Below are 18,743 nucleotides of genomic sequence, written 5' to 3'. Positions count from 1 at the left end.
ACAAGTCAAGTGGAAAAGGGAAAGGATACCCAACCAAAAGTGGGAAGCCTAACCCTAATGTATAAAATGTATAAATGTGAATAGAGATCACATTTTTGTGTATGAAACTTTTGATTTTTTACTCTTCTATATTCTTGTATACCATCTTGTGGCAACCATTACTTGTGAGTGAGGGAGAGTGAGTGAGCTGTGAGAGACTAAGTGAGGTTGGAGCTCATCTTGATTCCATACTTCCATCTCTTGTTCTCCTCTTATTACCATAGCTTGAAGGGTAAGAGGGTTGAGTAAAGGTAGAGAGAGAGGGGGGAGGGAGACTGAGAGGGACCGATTAGGAGAAGCTCTTCTCTATCCTTTTTTATCATTCTTCTTCTTCTTTTGCTATTGGAGCTACAAAGGTGTGGATATGAAGGAGAGGCAATGCCTTAAGGAACAACGCATGGATCATGAGACCACCAACAAGCCTTCCATGCTTTTCAGACTATAATGTGGTGAAGGTAAGTAGGTAAGTCTAGTATACATTCAGATCTCTATTTGTTCAAGAGAAGTGAAAATGGAAGTGTAGATAGTCTAAAGCAAGTATACAAGCCAATTAAATGAGAGGTGGTTGAGTCCAAGGTATATCAAGCTCTTGAAAAAATAAGAGTTACTATCCAATGTCCTATTGTTGAGCTCCCTTGGAGCCTAGAATTCTCTATGAAGTAAAGTGAGGACAATCACATCTATTGTACAAATCCTCTTCTTGCTAGGATTTATATTATTCATCAAAATACATTGACTCTTGTACATTTTCTTTTATATGTTGATTGTGTGTTTGAACTATCTGTAAGTTGCTATTGTTCTTTGTAAAAGGTGTTGAGCTTAGTGAGTTTGACTTTGTTGATATACCAAAATGTCTTATAGTTTTAATGTATGTGCTTTAGTAATGTGGCTTAATTTTAATACATTGGTATTTCATATTAACAACAAACCATAGTTATTGATATGTAGCATGATAAAATAGAATGTGCTTCATAAGAAATCAGAAAAAACATGAGAGTCATGATTTGTAAGAACTTAAGAGATAAAAAAGAGTAGAGTATGTAGAAATATTGACATGTGCATCCCCATCTTCATAAACTTTACAATTTTTTTTCGACTACACACTATCACAATCTTAGAAGGTGGTGTGGATGGGTATTTTACATGTCTTCAAAATATTTGGATTAGCAAAAGTGAAAATATATCTAATAATAGATTTTTCAACTTCCTTCCTAATCTAAAGTGGCCTTGTTTTGTCATAGATAGATTCCTACTTATTAGAGTTGATGACCTACCCCAAATCAAGTGTGTTATATATCAAAATGAAGCTCATTCCATACAATTTCAGCTCATATAAGTTTCACTTTATTATCATTAATGTAGGCACAAAATTATTCCAAAATAGAGTGCTACCTATGGGATATCTACATCAAAAAAGGGGCCAAATCTAGCTAAATCCTACTATTTTATCAAATACTCTAAATCCTACTATTTTATCAAAAAGGGGCCAAATCTAGCTAAATGTTGGCCACGGAGAAGCTTCTTCAAGGGCTAAATCCTACTATTTTATCAAATACTCTAAGATTCATCACAATCTAAGCTTCTTCTTACAATGTCTTATGGTTTCCTTAGGAATGTACTAAATAATGTCCTCTTTATCCATGGGTAGTAGCTCTACAACATAATCCACACTTGAGTCCCAATAAAGACATTGTGAATATTTGTGTAGGAAGGGAGTTCTAGGTGATAAGCCAAATCACCCACTCGCTTTACAATCATGTATGGCCCATAAAGTATGTGTACCAACTTATTGCTAGAGCCATCCTTGAGAGTGCAATACCATGACTTAGGCACCTTCAAAAGATCCCGATCTTTCTTAAGATTCAACTTACACAATTGAAGTAAGGTCTACATTTGATCCAGTTCTTCTTTCCCTTGAGGGCTTATCTTCTTATTAAACATGACTATAGAAAGGTGCACCTTATACCCATACAAAGCCTCAAAGGGAGAGATTCTTATGTTGAAATGAGTGAAGTTGGTGTAGGAAAACTCAACCAAATGAATGCATAAATCCAATACATGCTACACATCATGAGACAACAGTGTCTTAAATAGGTCTCAAGACATTTATTCTCCCTCTCTATTTGGCCATCAGTTTAGGGACGATATGATGTACACATGGAGTCACTTTTGTCCCCATTAAGTTGAAAATCACCTACCCATAGTTGGCATCCCTATCATGAACTATGACTTGCATAACCCATGCAACTTAAACGCGTGCTCCATAAACTAATTGGCTACTTGAGGTGCTATAAACTAGGTCTTTGCATGAAAATAAAATAGGTTGTTTTGGCAAGTCTATCCACTACCACATAAATGCTTAGGTAAGCCAATGATAAAATTTATTGTTATATGCATCCATTTTGCCTCAAGGATAGGTAATGGCTATAATAAACCTCCTAGCTTTAGAGTGTGGCCCTTATTCTATTGGCATGGCACGCATCTAGAAACAAAGTCTTTAGTATCCTTTCATAGGCCTTTCCAATGAAAACTTTTAGAGATTTTGTTATATGTTGTGAAAACGATGAAATGGCCAACTATAAGTGAAGAATGGCATGAAACCAAATAAGTCCATTCTTGAGTTGAAATTGAGAGTTCTCCTCCATAAGTCCTTACTATAATTTATGGAATATATGCTGAATTATTCATCTAAAAAATAGGCCTATTGGAGCTCTTCAATCCAACTAGTATGAAGCTCACCTAGGGATAAGATCTTTCATGTCCACATTCTTGAAAGAGAATCAGCCACAATATTGTCCTCACCCCTAACGTGAGTAATACCAAAATCATGATTTTACAAAGTACCCATCAATTTTCATTTCTTAATGGTAAGATTCATTTTCCATCAACTTGCAACTTTCAAAGGCAATGACTCCATGCTCTTGAAGTAAAATTGCACCTATGTTTCGTCCACTTATATCACACTAGATAGTGAACTCTTTTGAGAAGTTAAGGCAAACCAAGATAGAAACTAAAGTGAGCAATCCCTTTAACTGATTAAATATTTGATTAGTTGAAGCCTCCCTAAATAAATCTTCTTTCTTCGGCCTATATATTAAGGGTATTTTAATAGTCACATAATATTGAATAAATCTGAGAAAGAAGATAAACCAAGAAAAATACAAAGAGAAATGGTATTGGTGGGTGTTGGCCATTCCATAACACATTGCACTTTCTTATGATCAACCTTAATTCCCTCTTCACTCATAATATGACCCAAATACTCCACATTAGTTTGCATGAATGAACATTTAGTCTCCTTGGCAAACAACATGTGCTACCTCAAAACACTAAACATCTTTCTCATATGTATCAAATGATCCAAAAATGTCTTTATGTAGATGAAAATGTCATTGAAGAATACCAACACAAACTTGAAAATGAAGGGATAGAGTATTTGATGCATGAGACCCTGAAAGGTGGCTAGAGTGTTTGTTAACCCAATTAGCATAACAAGAAAATGAAAGAGCCCTCAATCAGTCCTAAATGTTGTATTTACTTCATTACTCTCTCTCATTCAAATTTGATGTAGCTTGATCTCAAACCTATATTGGTAAAGTGCTTTTCCCCTTAAACTAATTAAGTAAATTATCCACTCTAGGGATAGGATACATATTCTTGATAGAAATCTTGTTGAGGTCCTTGTAATCAATACTAATTGAGAAAATTTCATCCTTTTCCTTGACCGACAAGACCGGAGAAGCGTATGTTAAAGAACTAAGCTAATGAATCCAATCTCTAGTAAATCTTTAATTTGCTTAGCTACTTTCTCCTGTTCACATTTTGAGAGTCTATAAGGTGGCTTATTAACTGGCTTTGAGCGAGGCTCCAAATCTATGCAGTGATCCACTACTCTCTTAGGAGGCAGGGTTAACAAGTACTTGGAACAAGTCTTTACTCAGTTCATTAAGCACCTTAGAGTGCTTCCAAAGCTTCAATTCTATCAATAGGAGCAGTAAAATCCAGGTGATTTGTGCCTGCTCGCTGCCCCCTCATTCTTGATCTATTGGTCCCATCCTCTTGCTCCTAGCTCTCAGCTCTTGGAAAACTTTAGAATTTTCCCCAAAATCTTTGGCATGAGTTTGGACATTGGTTGGAGCTCTTGGGTTCAACCATTAGCTCATAATTTATGCCAATTTTCTATATTACAGTTATGGACACTCCTTCACTCATTGCCTAGAGGTCACTTATACTTCCTGGGATGTCTATTTGATGCCAGATCATCTGGCCTTTTGAGATGAGATTGGAGCTTTGAATCTTGATATTGATTGCCATTCACTATTATGTATGGTTATTTGATGCTCTAGTAAGCACTTTGCAAGTTACTTGGGTCGAATGCTCTTGGATATATGCTATTTGGATCTTGGATGTATGGATGCATTCCACATGATGTTTTGAGATTTGTTTGCTCATTTAGCATTCGACTTTTATTCCAATGGGAGCCACTTCTTGACATTTGGATATTACATTGAGCATTTGGTTACATAGTTGAGCTTGAGGGTCTTACAGTGAGACTGTGGGACTTGGTGACATGTACATGCTCTTGTCATGCTTTATGTACACAGTTGATGCTTAATGAGCTGGTCTGACACTACTTTTGGGCTTGCACCTATCTCTATCATGACTTTGTTAGTGATGTATGCATCCTAATTGGCTATGTACTAAGCTTCCATCACATTGCTCAATCTGTTGTGCCTCTAGTTGGTCTCTTCTCTTACTTGTGACACCCACTCTATGCATGATGGTCATGCCTATGGATATATCTCTGTTTGACACACTAATTCTTTGATAGTTCTTAGTGCTAGTTGCATATTCATTCACTGCTAGTTGGAGCTATTCCATGGCAATTGCAATTTGTCTTATATCAGTGATTGCCCCTCTTTTTCATTGCTTTCTTATTTATGTACTTTATCTTCACCATGATGTAATTGCAATTTACTGGAGTGTCTACGCAAGCAGTCATCTTCATTTGATAGTTCTTTGCATTGAGTTTGTGGACAATTCATTACTTGATCAGTACAACTTGTTTTCAACTTGATCTAGCAATGGTTTTAGGACTATTTGCAGTAATTATAATAGCATGCTTTGTCATAAGATGTGGGAGAACAAGCGCAAAGAAAAGGGTAAGGATAAAGCACAAGACAAAAATGATGATCACAACATTGTCCCTAGCAAGTCGAGTGTTAAAATTGAAGAGATTAATGTTGTGCCGACTGAATTTTATGATGATTTCATATGTGTGGCTTCTCTTCTTGATAATTCATAGCTGACTGATGCTTTGTCAGGGTATACTCAGTATCGGCTAATAGATTCAAGGGCTTCGTGTCATGTGACCCGTCATAGAGAGTGGTTTGACTCATACCACAATTTGATTTGATCTATCTGTTTGGATAATGACCTGGCATTGGAAATAGTTGATATTGGTTCAAGTCACATGTTTACTCTTCACAATGTATGCCATGTACTGGCTCTTATGAAGAGCCTTATCTCTATTGGCACTTTGTATGATGTAGGTTATATAGTTTCCTTTGGTGATTCCTCATGAAAAAACCCATGGGAATCTTGTCATTGCACATGGTGCTAAGTCTAATACTCTCTACCCCTTACTTGTATCTAGGTTAATTGACCATATTTTGCTAGTGGATGTAGTTCCACATGTGTCTCTATGGCATTGTTTCCTTGGGTACATGTCCTTGAAAGGAATGAAAATGCATACTTGTTTGCAATATCTTTTGCCCCTTGACTATAAGTGCTTTGAGTCTTGTGATCATTATTTATATGGCAGGTAGACACTAAATAATGGTAAGTAGACACGTAATACATATAAAAATTTTGGTATGACATGCATAGGTGAGTCATTAGCTCTTGTTCATTTGGATGTGTGTGGTCCCATGCCTTGCAAGTCATTAGGTAGCACAAAGTATTTTGTTATCTTCATTGATGACTATACAAATAAGGTTTCGGCATATCCTATTAAGTAGAAATCAGAAGTATTGGCTACATTTCAACGTTGTCTTGCTTTGGTGGAGAACCATTCTGGGTATTGGCTAAAATGCCTAAGGTCAAATAATGGGGTTGAGTATATCTCTACTAAGGCCTTTGAGTAGTTTTGTGATGAGAGGGGTATTAAACATTAGTTGACTGCCCCATACACCCCACCCCAAAATGGTATGGCTGAGCATATGAATAGGACAATTCTGGATAGAGTTTGCAATATGCTTAGCAATGCATGCTTACCACAATATTTTTAGACTAAGGTAGCTACTACTTCTGTACACTTGATTAATTAGTCCCCGTACACTGCTTTTGACTATCAGGTTGTAGAGGAGGTATGGTTTGGAAAACCTCCCTCATATGCTCATGTGCGTATCTTTGGTTGTGAGACTTTCTGCCATATACCTAAGCACAAGCACAATAAGATGGATCCTAAGTCTAAGAAATTAATCTTTCTTGGTTATGGGGATGTAAGTGAGATGAGATATCGCCTATGGGATCCACAAGCTTGGAAGGTTATCCACAGCCATGATGTTGTTTTCCATTAGGAGAAAATACATAAGTAGCCTGAGCATATCGTTGAGGTACGCAAGGTGATATTTCAGGAGGAGCCTCATGTTACTATATAGCCAGCTAAATAGCATGCACCAATAGTTGATGCCCCAGTGGCCTAGGTCCCTAATGCTCCACAGGATGTACATGCCCCACAATTAACTTTGAGGCGATCTATTAGAGATCAATAATAGCCTACATGGTTTGAGCCCTCTATGGATTATGGTATGGTGACATATACTAGTAAGCCTCTTACTTATGATGAAGCCATGTGTAGAGGTGATAGTCGTTCTTGGGAGAGGGCCATGTAGTCAAAGTATAACTCACTGCAAAAAATTCATATGTGGGATTTGGTTCCTTTGCCTAGTGGTAAGTGTGCTTTGCCATGCAAGTGGGTGTACACATTGAAAAGTACCCCTCGACGCCCCAAGCTAGGATACAAGACTAGATTGGTTGCTAAGGGCTTCAAGCAAGAACATGCTATGAACTTTGATGAAGTCTTTTCTCTTATTGTGAAGATGACTACCCTACACTTGGTATTGGCTTTGGTTGCTCAGCTTGACTTGGATCTTTATCAGATGGATGTTAAGACGGCTTTTTTTTGCGGGGACTTGCATGATGAGATTTACATGGAGCTATCTAAGGGCTTTGTAGAACATGGCAAGGAACACCTAGTGTGTAAATTGAGGAATAGCCTTTATGACCTTAAATAGGCACCTGGGGAATGGTACCACAAGTTTGATGCTTTTACACATTCACAAGGATATTCCCATAGTGATCTGGATCTATGTTTATACATGAAGAAGACTCATGATGGTAGCCTTATAATTTTGATCTTCTATGTGGATGATATGTTGATTGTTGGGAATGCTGATGAGTTGGATGCCTTTAAAAGGTTAGCTCAAGAAGATCTTTGAGATGAAGGACATGGAATAGACCTCAACTATTCTTGGGATGTGCATTACATGCAATTGCTTTGAGGGGCTCCTCTACTTATCACATAAGGAGTAGAAGGTCCTTGAGCAATTTCATTTGCAGTATATTAAGCTTATTGGTTGGCTTTTACCTTCTCACATGAAGGTTACTCAAGCCAATTGTTTGCAATCTAATGAGTAGAAGGCTGAGATGGCCAAGATCCTTTATGCATCCACAAGGGGCAATTTGATGTATGCCATGATACACACTTATCTTGACATAGCATTTGTAGTGGGTGTTGTGGCATGATATATGGCTACACCTAGTTGATGGCATTAGGATGCGTATCAAGATCTCGACTAACCAAAATCCTGTAGATCTACTTACTAGAAGTCTCTCAATGGAGTGTTTTACCTTCCTTAGGGAGTTGATGGGAGTTGGATGAGATGACATCTTTTCTCATCCTATTGTACTTATGTACATTTGTACTTTGTCACTTTTTTCTTGTCCTCTCCTCACTAGGGACAAATTCGCCTTTAAGTGGGAGGTTGTTGAGGGTAAAGGCACATGTGCCTAGCTACCCATGTATTAGTTACATTGACGTCACCCACATACCTTCACACCTGTACACTGCAGGTGGTGGGTGTCCGTCACTGTCACTTCATTCTTTATTCTTTCAATGACATTTGAATAAAGCATCATCCAAGAAGGGCATTGTCAATTGTGGTATAAAATCCTTGAGTACCCTATTCATAGCATTTATCATGTGTGCCACTAAGTTTATTGCACTCTACGGGAGAGTACACATCCATATTAACCCCAAGGGAGACTTCTTGGTTGTGATATCCCTATTCTCAGCTGCAAGCTAAAACTAATCATACCCCGAGTAAAGATCACCCAAAGAATAGATCACTCTACCTACAAAAGCCTTTGTAAATTCATCAACCATAGGACTTACACCCACATTTCTTATGGTCACTTTATTGACTAGCTGCATGTCTTGAATAAATCTCAAAGCCCCATTCTTTTTTGGCATAGCAAGCCAATGATTTGAGTACAAGGCTCCAAGATCTTCATGTGTATCTTTTCATTTAGCAAATCCATTAGCTTTGGCAAGTAAGCTTTAGGCATTGGAATAGGCCTCAAGTTCCATGGTACATGTGGCACAGTAAATATTACCATAGAAGAGACAACATTAGGATCCACACAACTTATTTCAATAGGCTAAAATGTAAATGCTTTCCATGCCTAGCCAACATTTGCATAAAACAATCTCTTTCAGCAGGAAAAAGAAACCCTTATGTACCAACTTTCACTTTTTGTAATATGTCAACTATAAACTAATGACCTATATCTTTAGGATCCCGTAAATTTGACTGCCTTAACACTCTCATAGAGACTCTCACTATCTGATGGAAGCGGCAAAGCAATTGGTTTCACCTTTTTTTGTCAACCATCTTATATTTTGTCTCCACAACTACTTTGGCCCATTGTAATCCTTCATGCTGAGCAAACAATCCTATAACATCATACATGCCCAAAGAACATACTAGAGCCATAGTGTCAGCAAGATTAAACCCATAAATAGGCCTAAAATGCCTTTATTTTCATCTAACAACCCTAATGCTCTCAATTACTTAGCATCCTGTTTCATAAATATGCGTTCAACCTTGTAGATAGCTTCCTTAGGCATAAACCAACATGAACTATTTGCTGTAAACTAAGAATAACTAGTAGTAAAAATACATGCTTCATTCCATTAGAGGCAAGTACATCCTCTGAATAGCACTAATCTAGCAATGCATTATAGCAGTGCTCAGTGAAAATCCAATTCTTTTAAATCCCTTGCATTTGGAGACAAAGGAGACTCTCGAAGCATATCCCAATTCCTAGGATGATTAACATAAATGGTAAGAAATTGGATGGCTTTCCCCCATCCTTGCTTTTGACTCTTGTGTAAGCAAATCCATCATCAAGCACCTTTGTTTCCATATGCACTCCTATAATATAGGGGTGTTCCAAAATCACTTCAGATGAGGAACTATCTTGCACAAAGAAGTGTTGCTCTTCTTGTACATAGCCAATTGTCACTTTTACATTAGGATATGCAACATAAAGCTCCCCCAAAGAATTATTTGCAACCTTCATATGCCAACCATGATCAAGACTGTCCACAAGCCATGCGTCTCATATAATCTATGCTCAATGACATTAATCTCGGACCCATGGTCAAACAAAGCAACACAAGGAGTTTCACACTCCCTATTTTCACTACTGTTTCAGTGGTAGCCCTTGCCCGGTGATTTCTTATGTAATGACTCCGAGGAATAATCATGGAGTCTCTTCCCCAAATTGTTGCATTTGCCTTACTCCACCATACATATTGTTATAAGACAATGCATTTTCAGCCATTTTCTTCCCTTTTCCACATGTTGCCCACCATTGATCTTAGACCATCCTCCATTGATAAACCATCACTTACATCATGCTCATATTCAGCCTGAATACCAAACAAACCAATTTTCTCTTCAAATTGCAGCAATGCACTAGTAGTATCTCCAAGAAAGTGACGCTTCCTCTTAATTATGTCAATGATTTCATCATGAAATTTCTGCTTGGCAATGGCAAACACCTCTCCTAAGGAGAATTCCACCCAATTGTTTAAAAATCAGTTCTTCAAGAACCTCCTTAAGATCCATGGTTGTCTCAACATCAAATTGTAGCTTATATCATGGTTGCTTTCCCCTCTTTTTGCCCTCTTGTTTGCTATCCTGTTTTTACTTCTACCCAATCTCTTCCATTACATGCTTGGGAGATGGCTTATTTGCAACTTTAGACTGATCCACACTTTTTCTTGTCACTCTCTTAGATGTCTCTTCATTGTCTTCATCTCTCTTCCATTTCTCTTCCACAAGTACATCCGTGTTTTGCACTTTTGCTAAATATGCATACACTAAATATGCATCTACTAGTGATTCCTAGCCAGTTATGTCACAAATGTCTTGCCCTACATGAAAGATTTCACTATTAATAGCTTTCCTCTTTTCAGCTACATGCAAAGCATGTGTCCATATTGAAGCCTTCAGATCAACCATCACTTGGCCAGTCATTCTATCAAAGTGTAGACCAAAAGTAGTAGCATATATAGCCGCATAAGTATTTCAAATAGCCAAGCCTTCCAACAACTTTTGCATACCTCCCTTTTCAAAACTCAAAGTACAAATCATCAAGCTTCTCTTGAAGCTCAAGATCTGCTACTTGTAGAAACAATTCAATTTTTTGACTTATAAGAGCATGTTATTCTGGAAGATCTAATTGCTCAAACCAACATTCAAATTCTCTTTATAACGTTGTAGCCACAAGACCCTTATTGGGTTTTAGAACCCACTCTTGGAAAGTCTTGCAGATAATCAAACTGGTGTCTTCAATGTAAAATTCTTTCTAAAGTGTCTTCTTGAAAGCTACCCAGTCAGCATCTTGCATGTACAATTCAGTAACTCGAGCTTTCAATTCATGTATAGTGACCAGCTCCATGCAAGTTGAGCCACCCCAAAGAACTCCATCTTTTGAGCATAGGTATGCAAATATGCAAATACATTCATGCCATTAAACAACTTTATCTTACGCTCTACTGCTTGCAAAGTATTCATCACAATAGTATCTGTTTGGGTAGAAGCTTGCATCACCTATTGTTGTTGTACCTACATAAACATGTTCACATTCTGCACTAACTACTGCAAAAACCTAGAAACTGTGCTTGAAGGTTCTCCCATCCTGCCTTTCCTTGTGATGACCTTTCAGATCAGGTTCACCAATGCTAGAGGGGTTTTAGTCAAAAGGTCATATCCACAGGGGATCAGAGAGAGAAGGAAGTAGAGAATAGGAGATAAAAGAGAAGAAAAAGAATAGGCAGGAGATTCAAATGAATCCTACGAATGTTGGAAATCAAGTTCTCTTCAAGACATTTTTATACATCATGAATCGATCATAAAATCTTGTGCCAAGTCTGCCAAAGTCTTTACATAATACAAAGACAAAGCCCAATGATTCAAAACACTATGTATTGATAAAACTTGAGAAGATAAATAAAATCCTTGTGTGGGATTACTCAGAAGTAATCTCCAAGCATTAGATCTCATGGAGCTCCCTAGTAGACCAAAAACACACACCAAACACTAGCTTCTTCTCTATTGCTCAAACAACAAATCGGATGGTTGTGTTGGCTTCAAAAAGGGGGGTAAAACCCTAGGGCGCCTAATTAGAATTCTCCTAGATTGTTCCTTCTTCTCCTTTCCATTTGGAGTACTGTTTATTGCCAAAAAACTGTGATCGCAGGCGTGTGAATTTGGAAGCCCCTCTTTTTGTATGAGATCTCCCAAATTGGTTGAAAACCAACTTGCTTTTTGCAGGTCATCCTATTCTAGAAGTCTTATATACCTTTTTAGGATATTTACAAGAAATAATATCCAAAATATCAAAAATAGGCTAACATTGTCTAAAAATCTCATATTTTTGAACCATCCATACTATGGACACTAACACTAATGACTAATATGGCATTGACTCTCTAGACCAATAAGAAACTCAAATGATGATGCACTCTGTGGTTTTTCACACTGTGTTTGTGGTGCACAAATCGGATGCCGTATGCGTATGAAGTGAGCGTCGAAAGGTTCCCAAGAACAAAGAACTCTACTTTTTGCTCAAAATCCAAGAGAATAGACTTGCACGACATGAAGCAAGAAGACCAATTGGGTATAATCTCCCCCCATGCCTTGTGTGAGCGCTCCTCAAAGCATGTATTTAATATATTATTCATCTCCAAGCTCAAAAATAGCCCAAATTTACAATTAGCATGCTTTAGCTTTTGTATTTGCTTTTGTCCAAATAAAGAATAAAGCGGTTGGGCGTCCCAAGAGTCGGGTTGTGCTCAAATACAATGACCAATAATGAATATTTAAATCGTGCGCCCATGCGCATACAAAATAATAAATATATGTCAAGCGCTTTAATAAATAAGCGCGTCAAAATAAATATTGGTGCAACGCCTAAGACGCTGCCATCAAAAATGATAATTTCTTCTAAATAACTTGAATACACGCTATCACCCAGTGCTTCCCAGCACCACCGTCGCCTACTCTACACATCAACTAAAGCATTCGCAATTGTTAAAAAATAATAAAATTAAACCTACAAAAGGGAATACCTAGCAGTTTTCAGCTACAAAATAAATAAATAGGTTAGAACTCTATCATAACCTTAATTTAATACGAGTGCGCACTCTAAACTCATAAACGTCCATTAATTTAAATATGTGTTTTGCGGAATCACCCGCTATGGAATCACCCTCTTGCACATTAAATTAACGAGACGCCCGAAAAGGACAGGCGTCCCCATTGACTTTTCACACAAGGAATCGACCTTGTGTACAAGCCCTGGCAAATAAATATAATTTTACGGAATCCACCGCAAAACCTCACGGAATCCACTGTGGAATATGCCTCCTAGCATCAGTTTGCATAGTGATACAACAATACAACACAAGCCAAGGTGCAGAAAGGAGATACAGATTAGGATATGAATAACCTTAGTAAATTAGTAATGTCGATGTATTATATAATATGAAGCATTAACACCACACTTGGTTCAATGAGAGTGAAAAATGAGGGGGGAGGGATAAAATGTCAACCCCTCTACCCATAAGGCATAGACTCACATCGGCCCCCTAAAACAACGTTAAGTCTAGTACCTATCTTACCAAATTTGGAGGCTCACATACTATTAGCTCTATCTAGTGATTAGGAAAGCTACCTAATTAGTTGGGTCTACCTAGCCATGGGTGATTGGCTTTCAGGACCGAGATCTCCCACTTTCCTTGGAGAGTTTGTTTTAGTTATCTAATTAGATAATTCAAAACCAGCTTCCTTTTTTAATTCTGCTACACAAGGATCCTTAACACATCCCTTTAGTATAGTACAAACTCTTTAAAAAATACTACAAGATTTATTATGAAAATATTTTAGTTATTGAGATATTTTAATGAGCTTGACAAAGCTTGCTTGTTTAACACCATCATGTCGCTTGCTCACACCAAGACTTCAGTCCAACCTTCATTTATATGGTGCCCTAGATAGTCATTAGTGAAGGCATCTTGGTATCTCAAGGGTAGTCATTATGACGATTGCTTGGACCTTGGATAATACCATTCAGAAGTGGAAAGTGAGGTTCTAGGTCATTTTCTCACAGACATGTGTGCATATAGGCATGAGAGAGAGAGAGAGAGAGAGAGAGAGAGAGAGAGAGAGAGAGAGAGAGAGAGAGAGAGAGAGAGAGAGAGAGAGAGAGAGAGAGAGAGAGAGAGAGAGAGTTAACACAATTTGAGGAGAGAGGAGGGCCACCTTGCACAGAGAGAGAGAGAGAGAGAGAGAGAGAGAGAGAGAGAGAGAGAGAGAGAGAGAGAGAGAGAGAGATGAAAAGTTTTTGGGGGGTGTTGAGGAGAAACCACATGGGATGTTCATCAAACACCTAAGGGAGCTTACACATCGAGGGCAAACCCCGCCCACCCGAAAATTTGAAGGGGCATCTTGACACATGGTGAAGTCACATAGGCATCTGATTTTATGGACCATGGACACATTTGGACGGGCAATACTCCTCGCCCAGCTTGCATCATGTGTGCCTAGCCCAAAGAGACGAAATTTTTGATTGTTAAAAGATCAAACGTAATTAATTGGATTCGAATTCCTGCCATAGAGTTGAGAGTTGACTGGCTATACCACTAAACCATGTCCCACTTTGTGATAAACTGGTGGGGCGTTCTAGTATGTAAAGATAGTGCGCCCAATATTTGGAATTTGTAGCTTGGCGGGGCGGGGAGCTAGCGGTGTGTAACCTCCCTAATTGTGACCTCTCTTGCAAAGGCACTAGAGGGAATTGATCTTGTAACACGTGGATAAATTACATTGTAGCCTAACCAACTCAGTAGTCATGGTTGTTTTATTTGTTAAATTGGACCAAAAGTGTCCGGACGGTGTGAAAAGCAACGACCCTTTTCTCAAAGAAAATCCATGGCACGTCTTCTAAATTCTAATATATAGGATAGGATTGATTCTACATTAGAAAAAGAAATACCTTTTCTTGGTCTATATTTTTTCTAATATATAGAATAATGATACTTTTGACTCTGAGCGTACATTGCTGTAATTTTAATTTTGTTCATATATAAATGCGATCGCTCCGCTGCCGTCAGGAAGCTGATCACTTCCATGGCAGCCTCATCGCTACCATTTCTATCTTCTTCATTACCATCATCATCATCATCATCATCATTCTCATCATCTTCTAGTGTCAATATGGGGCATCTGCCATTGACGCTGCAATTGAGTGCAGAATTGCGATGCCTTCACGGCTCCAGCACCTCCACCGAGATTCGCAAAAGGAAGAGAAGGAAGAAAACCATTATCGCATTGTCAAAGAAGGGCAACAGAGAAGGCCCATTGTCTGTCGGCTGCACTGCTCCTAGGTGGCGGCGTCATGTCGTACAGGCAATAACTGAGAACTCGAGTAGTCTGCAAACAGACGAAAGTGGGGATGTTGCAGGCCCCATCGACGACCAGGATATAGAATGGGATGGACCACCTGACGGCCGGAAATCCACCATCCGTGCCGGGATTGGAGTTTATGCCAGTAAAGCACTTGCGGTGGGGGAATCGATGCCTCCGGAGGGGTTCATTGTGCTCATGTCATGCGCTGTTGGTCTCTTGACTGGAGTTGGAGTTGTGCTTTTCAATTATGGGGTAAGAATTTTTGTCTGTATTGCTACAATCAATGTGATACCATAACCTGCATCCATAATGGATACGGTTAATGTGAAATCATTGTCTTTCCAAGTAAAAGACTTGATTGCTTTGCTGTATAGAATTCAATATAAAGTGATCATTGCATCAATACCAAACTGATTCTTGGTTAGGTAAGCAGACATGCCTTCTCTTCCTAGGTAAAAACGGCAAATGGAAATCATAAACATTATCCAAGCACTTGTCTGTTGGTAATCAAGGACATTAATGACCACACGTTTGGGGTTTGTATCAACTAACATTTATATATTCTCTTTGTTGGCTTAAGTCTAATGTGGTTAGTAGAACCTGCCAAAGTTGCCATTGAGTGCAAGAAATATGTTACTGATAGCCTGACTCAAGGGATACATCATCTTATTTTTCAAGTCTACATCTTATCTTTGTCAAACATCTGCCTTGTTTTTCAGCTGCCCAATGCAAGTGATTTGTTATACACACCTGGATTGCTGTGCGCATTAATATCTCATGTCAAGATCAAAGTGCAATGTGTGTGGGTGAGATAAAAAGAACAGGTCCTATTAGTCTGCTCCTGTGTGCATGAGCTATGACATGATGTGTTCATGAGGAGTTGGCTATGCCAACCACAGGCTAAAGCAGCTGACTAGAAGTACAGCAAAAAACAACTTCCATGTGGTCAAGGGCGAAGCAAGAAAGCTAGCTAGGAGTCTCATGCAGGTTATTAATATGCACATGGTCGATGTAAGTATATGTGTGATATTGATGAATTAAAAGAATAGGCTTACATGTAGGTGCAGTATGCGGGGGATGACCCAATTGTGTGACTAGGAGCCTAGGTTCCAGAAAGTGAGTTAATAGTCAACAATTGACCTATCTATGTGAAAAAGTTTAATAACCTTAGTTTCAATCATAAAACTAGTCCTATTGGTTTTCTTTCCTTCATTGTTCCCTTATCTCCTATTAATGCACTCACCTAATTTGGCCTTTGCGATCACATGGAAAGATCATGTACTGTGCATGCCCGAGGCTAGCTGTATGGAGATTGTTTTGACATGTGTGGATTGTTATTGAAAATTACGAGAGGAAGCACTTAGGAAATGTGCGCGTCAATCGAGGTGTGTGTAGCTATTTAGTGTAGTGAGTGAGAGTGAAGAGTCGAGGGTGTCAAAAGATGACGTACCTGCGAGATAGTAGGGTTGGCGGGGAGGAACACAGAGTGAACTCGGCAAACATGGAGAAGAGAAGAGAAGAGAGAAGAAACTCTGATGAATGGAATGATGAAGTTCCGAATCATGGAGTGAATGTGATACAAGGGAACAAGGGTGCCGTAGCACAAGGAAGAAGATGAAGACAGCCACGAACCACGAACGGCAATGTTCTCTTGAAGGGGTGTGAGGGTAGTGGAGAGGCTAGAGAGAAGAGGTGACGGATTGAATAAATCAATCGTAAGGAACGAATGAGAGAGTGGCCTATAAATAGGCACAGTCAGTCTAGGTTGGCGCCCCTTTTTGGGGCTGCAAACCCTAAACGCAAACGCAGAAACGCAAAAACTCAAACTGCGGGTGAAGGGTTTCTCAACACCCCCTCTCAGGCCCAAAAAGGGGAACAAGAGAAGAGTGAGGTGGAGATGCAATGCTACATACTGAAGAATGCTCATGTATCAGGTGCCACTTGGATAGTGTCCCTCGTGGGAAAATTGTTCACTTGCCCAAGCACCCTAGTACAAAGATGATGAACACATGCAATGCATAGGAGGAATGTGGGACTTTGTGTGGTGCTGAGAACCATAAGAATATGCTCGTACTCGATCTTGGGAGGTGGCTCCATGCTGACCAAGTGATCAAGGCAAGAAGAGAAGAGGAGGAAGAAGATGTATAGGATCCCTAAGATCCAAGATTTCCACTGGAAAGGGAACCTGCAGTAAAGACCAGTAGATAGAGTGAACTGGAGAACTCGAAACACAACCTCGGGAGAGAAGCTACTAGCTCCGTGCATCCATGCTGGAAGGAATACGAAGGCCTCGTCACCAAGTCGCGGCTGAGAATCTCCGAGGTCCCGATCTAGGTGGTCCCTGAAGATCCTGGGTATCAGTAGAAGAGATGACTGGTCGAAGATAGCCACCCCAAGAAAGTAGAGGATGGGTGAAGAACTGCATGTGGAGTAGATTCCCTCTCTAAGGTGGGAGGTGGAGGGGCCCCCCCTAAAGTCGAAGAAGAAGTAGATGCCCCCTTTGAGGGCAAAGAAATAACATCCCCCTCTGAATCCCCCTCTAAAGTAGATAGGGAATCCAAAAACTCATGGATCATGGACTCCGAAATGTCTGATGACGAAGGAAGTGCCGCTGGTCGTGCCGAAGATGGTATTTGGGGTGCCGAAGAGCTCCCAGAGGTAGCCTCTCAAACCTGAGTAGTCGAGGGTGAGGAAGGGTGGGGCTCAAAATGAGCAAGAGGTGGGCAACAGTCGCTGTCTCTCAGTGGAGCGGATTGGGTAGCCAAAGAAGAGGAAGGAGTCGAGTAGCCATTGCCTCTCGAAGGAGCAGACTGACGAGGAGACGGTAACAAACAATCATTGTCTCTTGGTGGAGTGGACTGTAAAGCCGTAGGTCGTGGAAGCCGCTGTACTTGAAAATAAATGGGAGAAGATTGTTGTTGGCATTGTGACGATCTCCAGGAGGTCGTAGTGCCAATCGATTCTCCATGTGCTTGAAAGGACTTAGTGCGCAGCGGATGCGTCTTATTGCCTTGAGCATAGTACTCTGATAGCCGATGCAGAACAATCTCTGTGACCTAGAAAGGAGAGGTGGCACAAGGAGTGCCTGGTGGAAGACGCATGTACTTCGAAGGGGGGGAAGCAAAGGTCGATGCTGACAATCTTCGGTGGGATGACCATTCGTGCCGTGGTAGGAACACCCAGTAGACTGGTCATCTATTGGTAAAGAAGCCATGGATACCAATGTGCCTTGTTGAAGAAGGAAGAGATCAGCCACCATGAACCACGAACTGCAATGTCCGCCTCAAGGGCTGTGAGGACAGTGTGAAGCACAAACTGCAATGTCTGCCTCAAGGGGTGGGAGAGCAGTGGAAGGGCTGGAAGTGAGTTGCCAGTGGGAGGAGGATGCGGCCAGCTGTAAGAGATTGCAACCAGTAGAAAAACGCAGGTGAGGAGAGAGAAATACTAAAAACGTAGGCAGGACAACCTGCAAGAGAGAGAAAGACTAAAAACGCAGGCAGCAGGACTGCAATGACGTGGTAGGCTATACGGTAGTAGGTCTGCACAGGAACAGCAATCGCCTGGCTGGAATCGGCTCCAAACTGTGCGAAGAGGGCTGGAAATCAGGTGCCAACTGATGGAGATATGGACAGCTTCGACTGAGATGTCCTCCACGAACGG

The 18,743-nt window shown here is 39.9% G+C and overlaps 1 protein-coding gene across 5 annotated transcripts in view; it reads left to right on the top strand.

Moving 5' to 3' along the window:
- The first annotated feature begins 14,748 nt into the window (after positions 1–14,748).
- Positions 14,749–18,743, top strand: part of CLC-E (chloride channel E) — a 78,070-nt gene continuing 74,075 nt past the window's right edge. For all 5 annotated transcript variants that reach the window (XM_087697821.1, XM_087697820.1, XM_087697819.1 and 2 more), the window contains exon 1: positions 14,749–15,335. In XM_087697821.1, coding sequence (XP_087553947.1) covers positions 14,805–15,335 — 531 coding nt within the window. In that variant the 5' untranslated portion in view covers positions 14,749–14,804. The remainder of the gene's footprint in view (positions 15,336–18,743) is intronic.

Source organism: Lygodium microphyllum, chromosome 17 (genome assembly GCF_053477565.2).
Source record: "Lygodium microphyllum isolate KBCC chromosome 17, Lygodium_microphyllum_v1.1.10, whole genome shotgun sequence".
NCBI classification, from domain to species: Eukaryota; Viridiplantae; Streptophyta; class Polypodiopsida; order Schizaeales; family Lygodiaceae; genus Lygodium; species Lygodium microphyllum.
The sequence above is the reverse complement of the archived record's forward strand: the minus strand, read 5'-3'. Positions and strand labels throughout refer to the sequence as shown.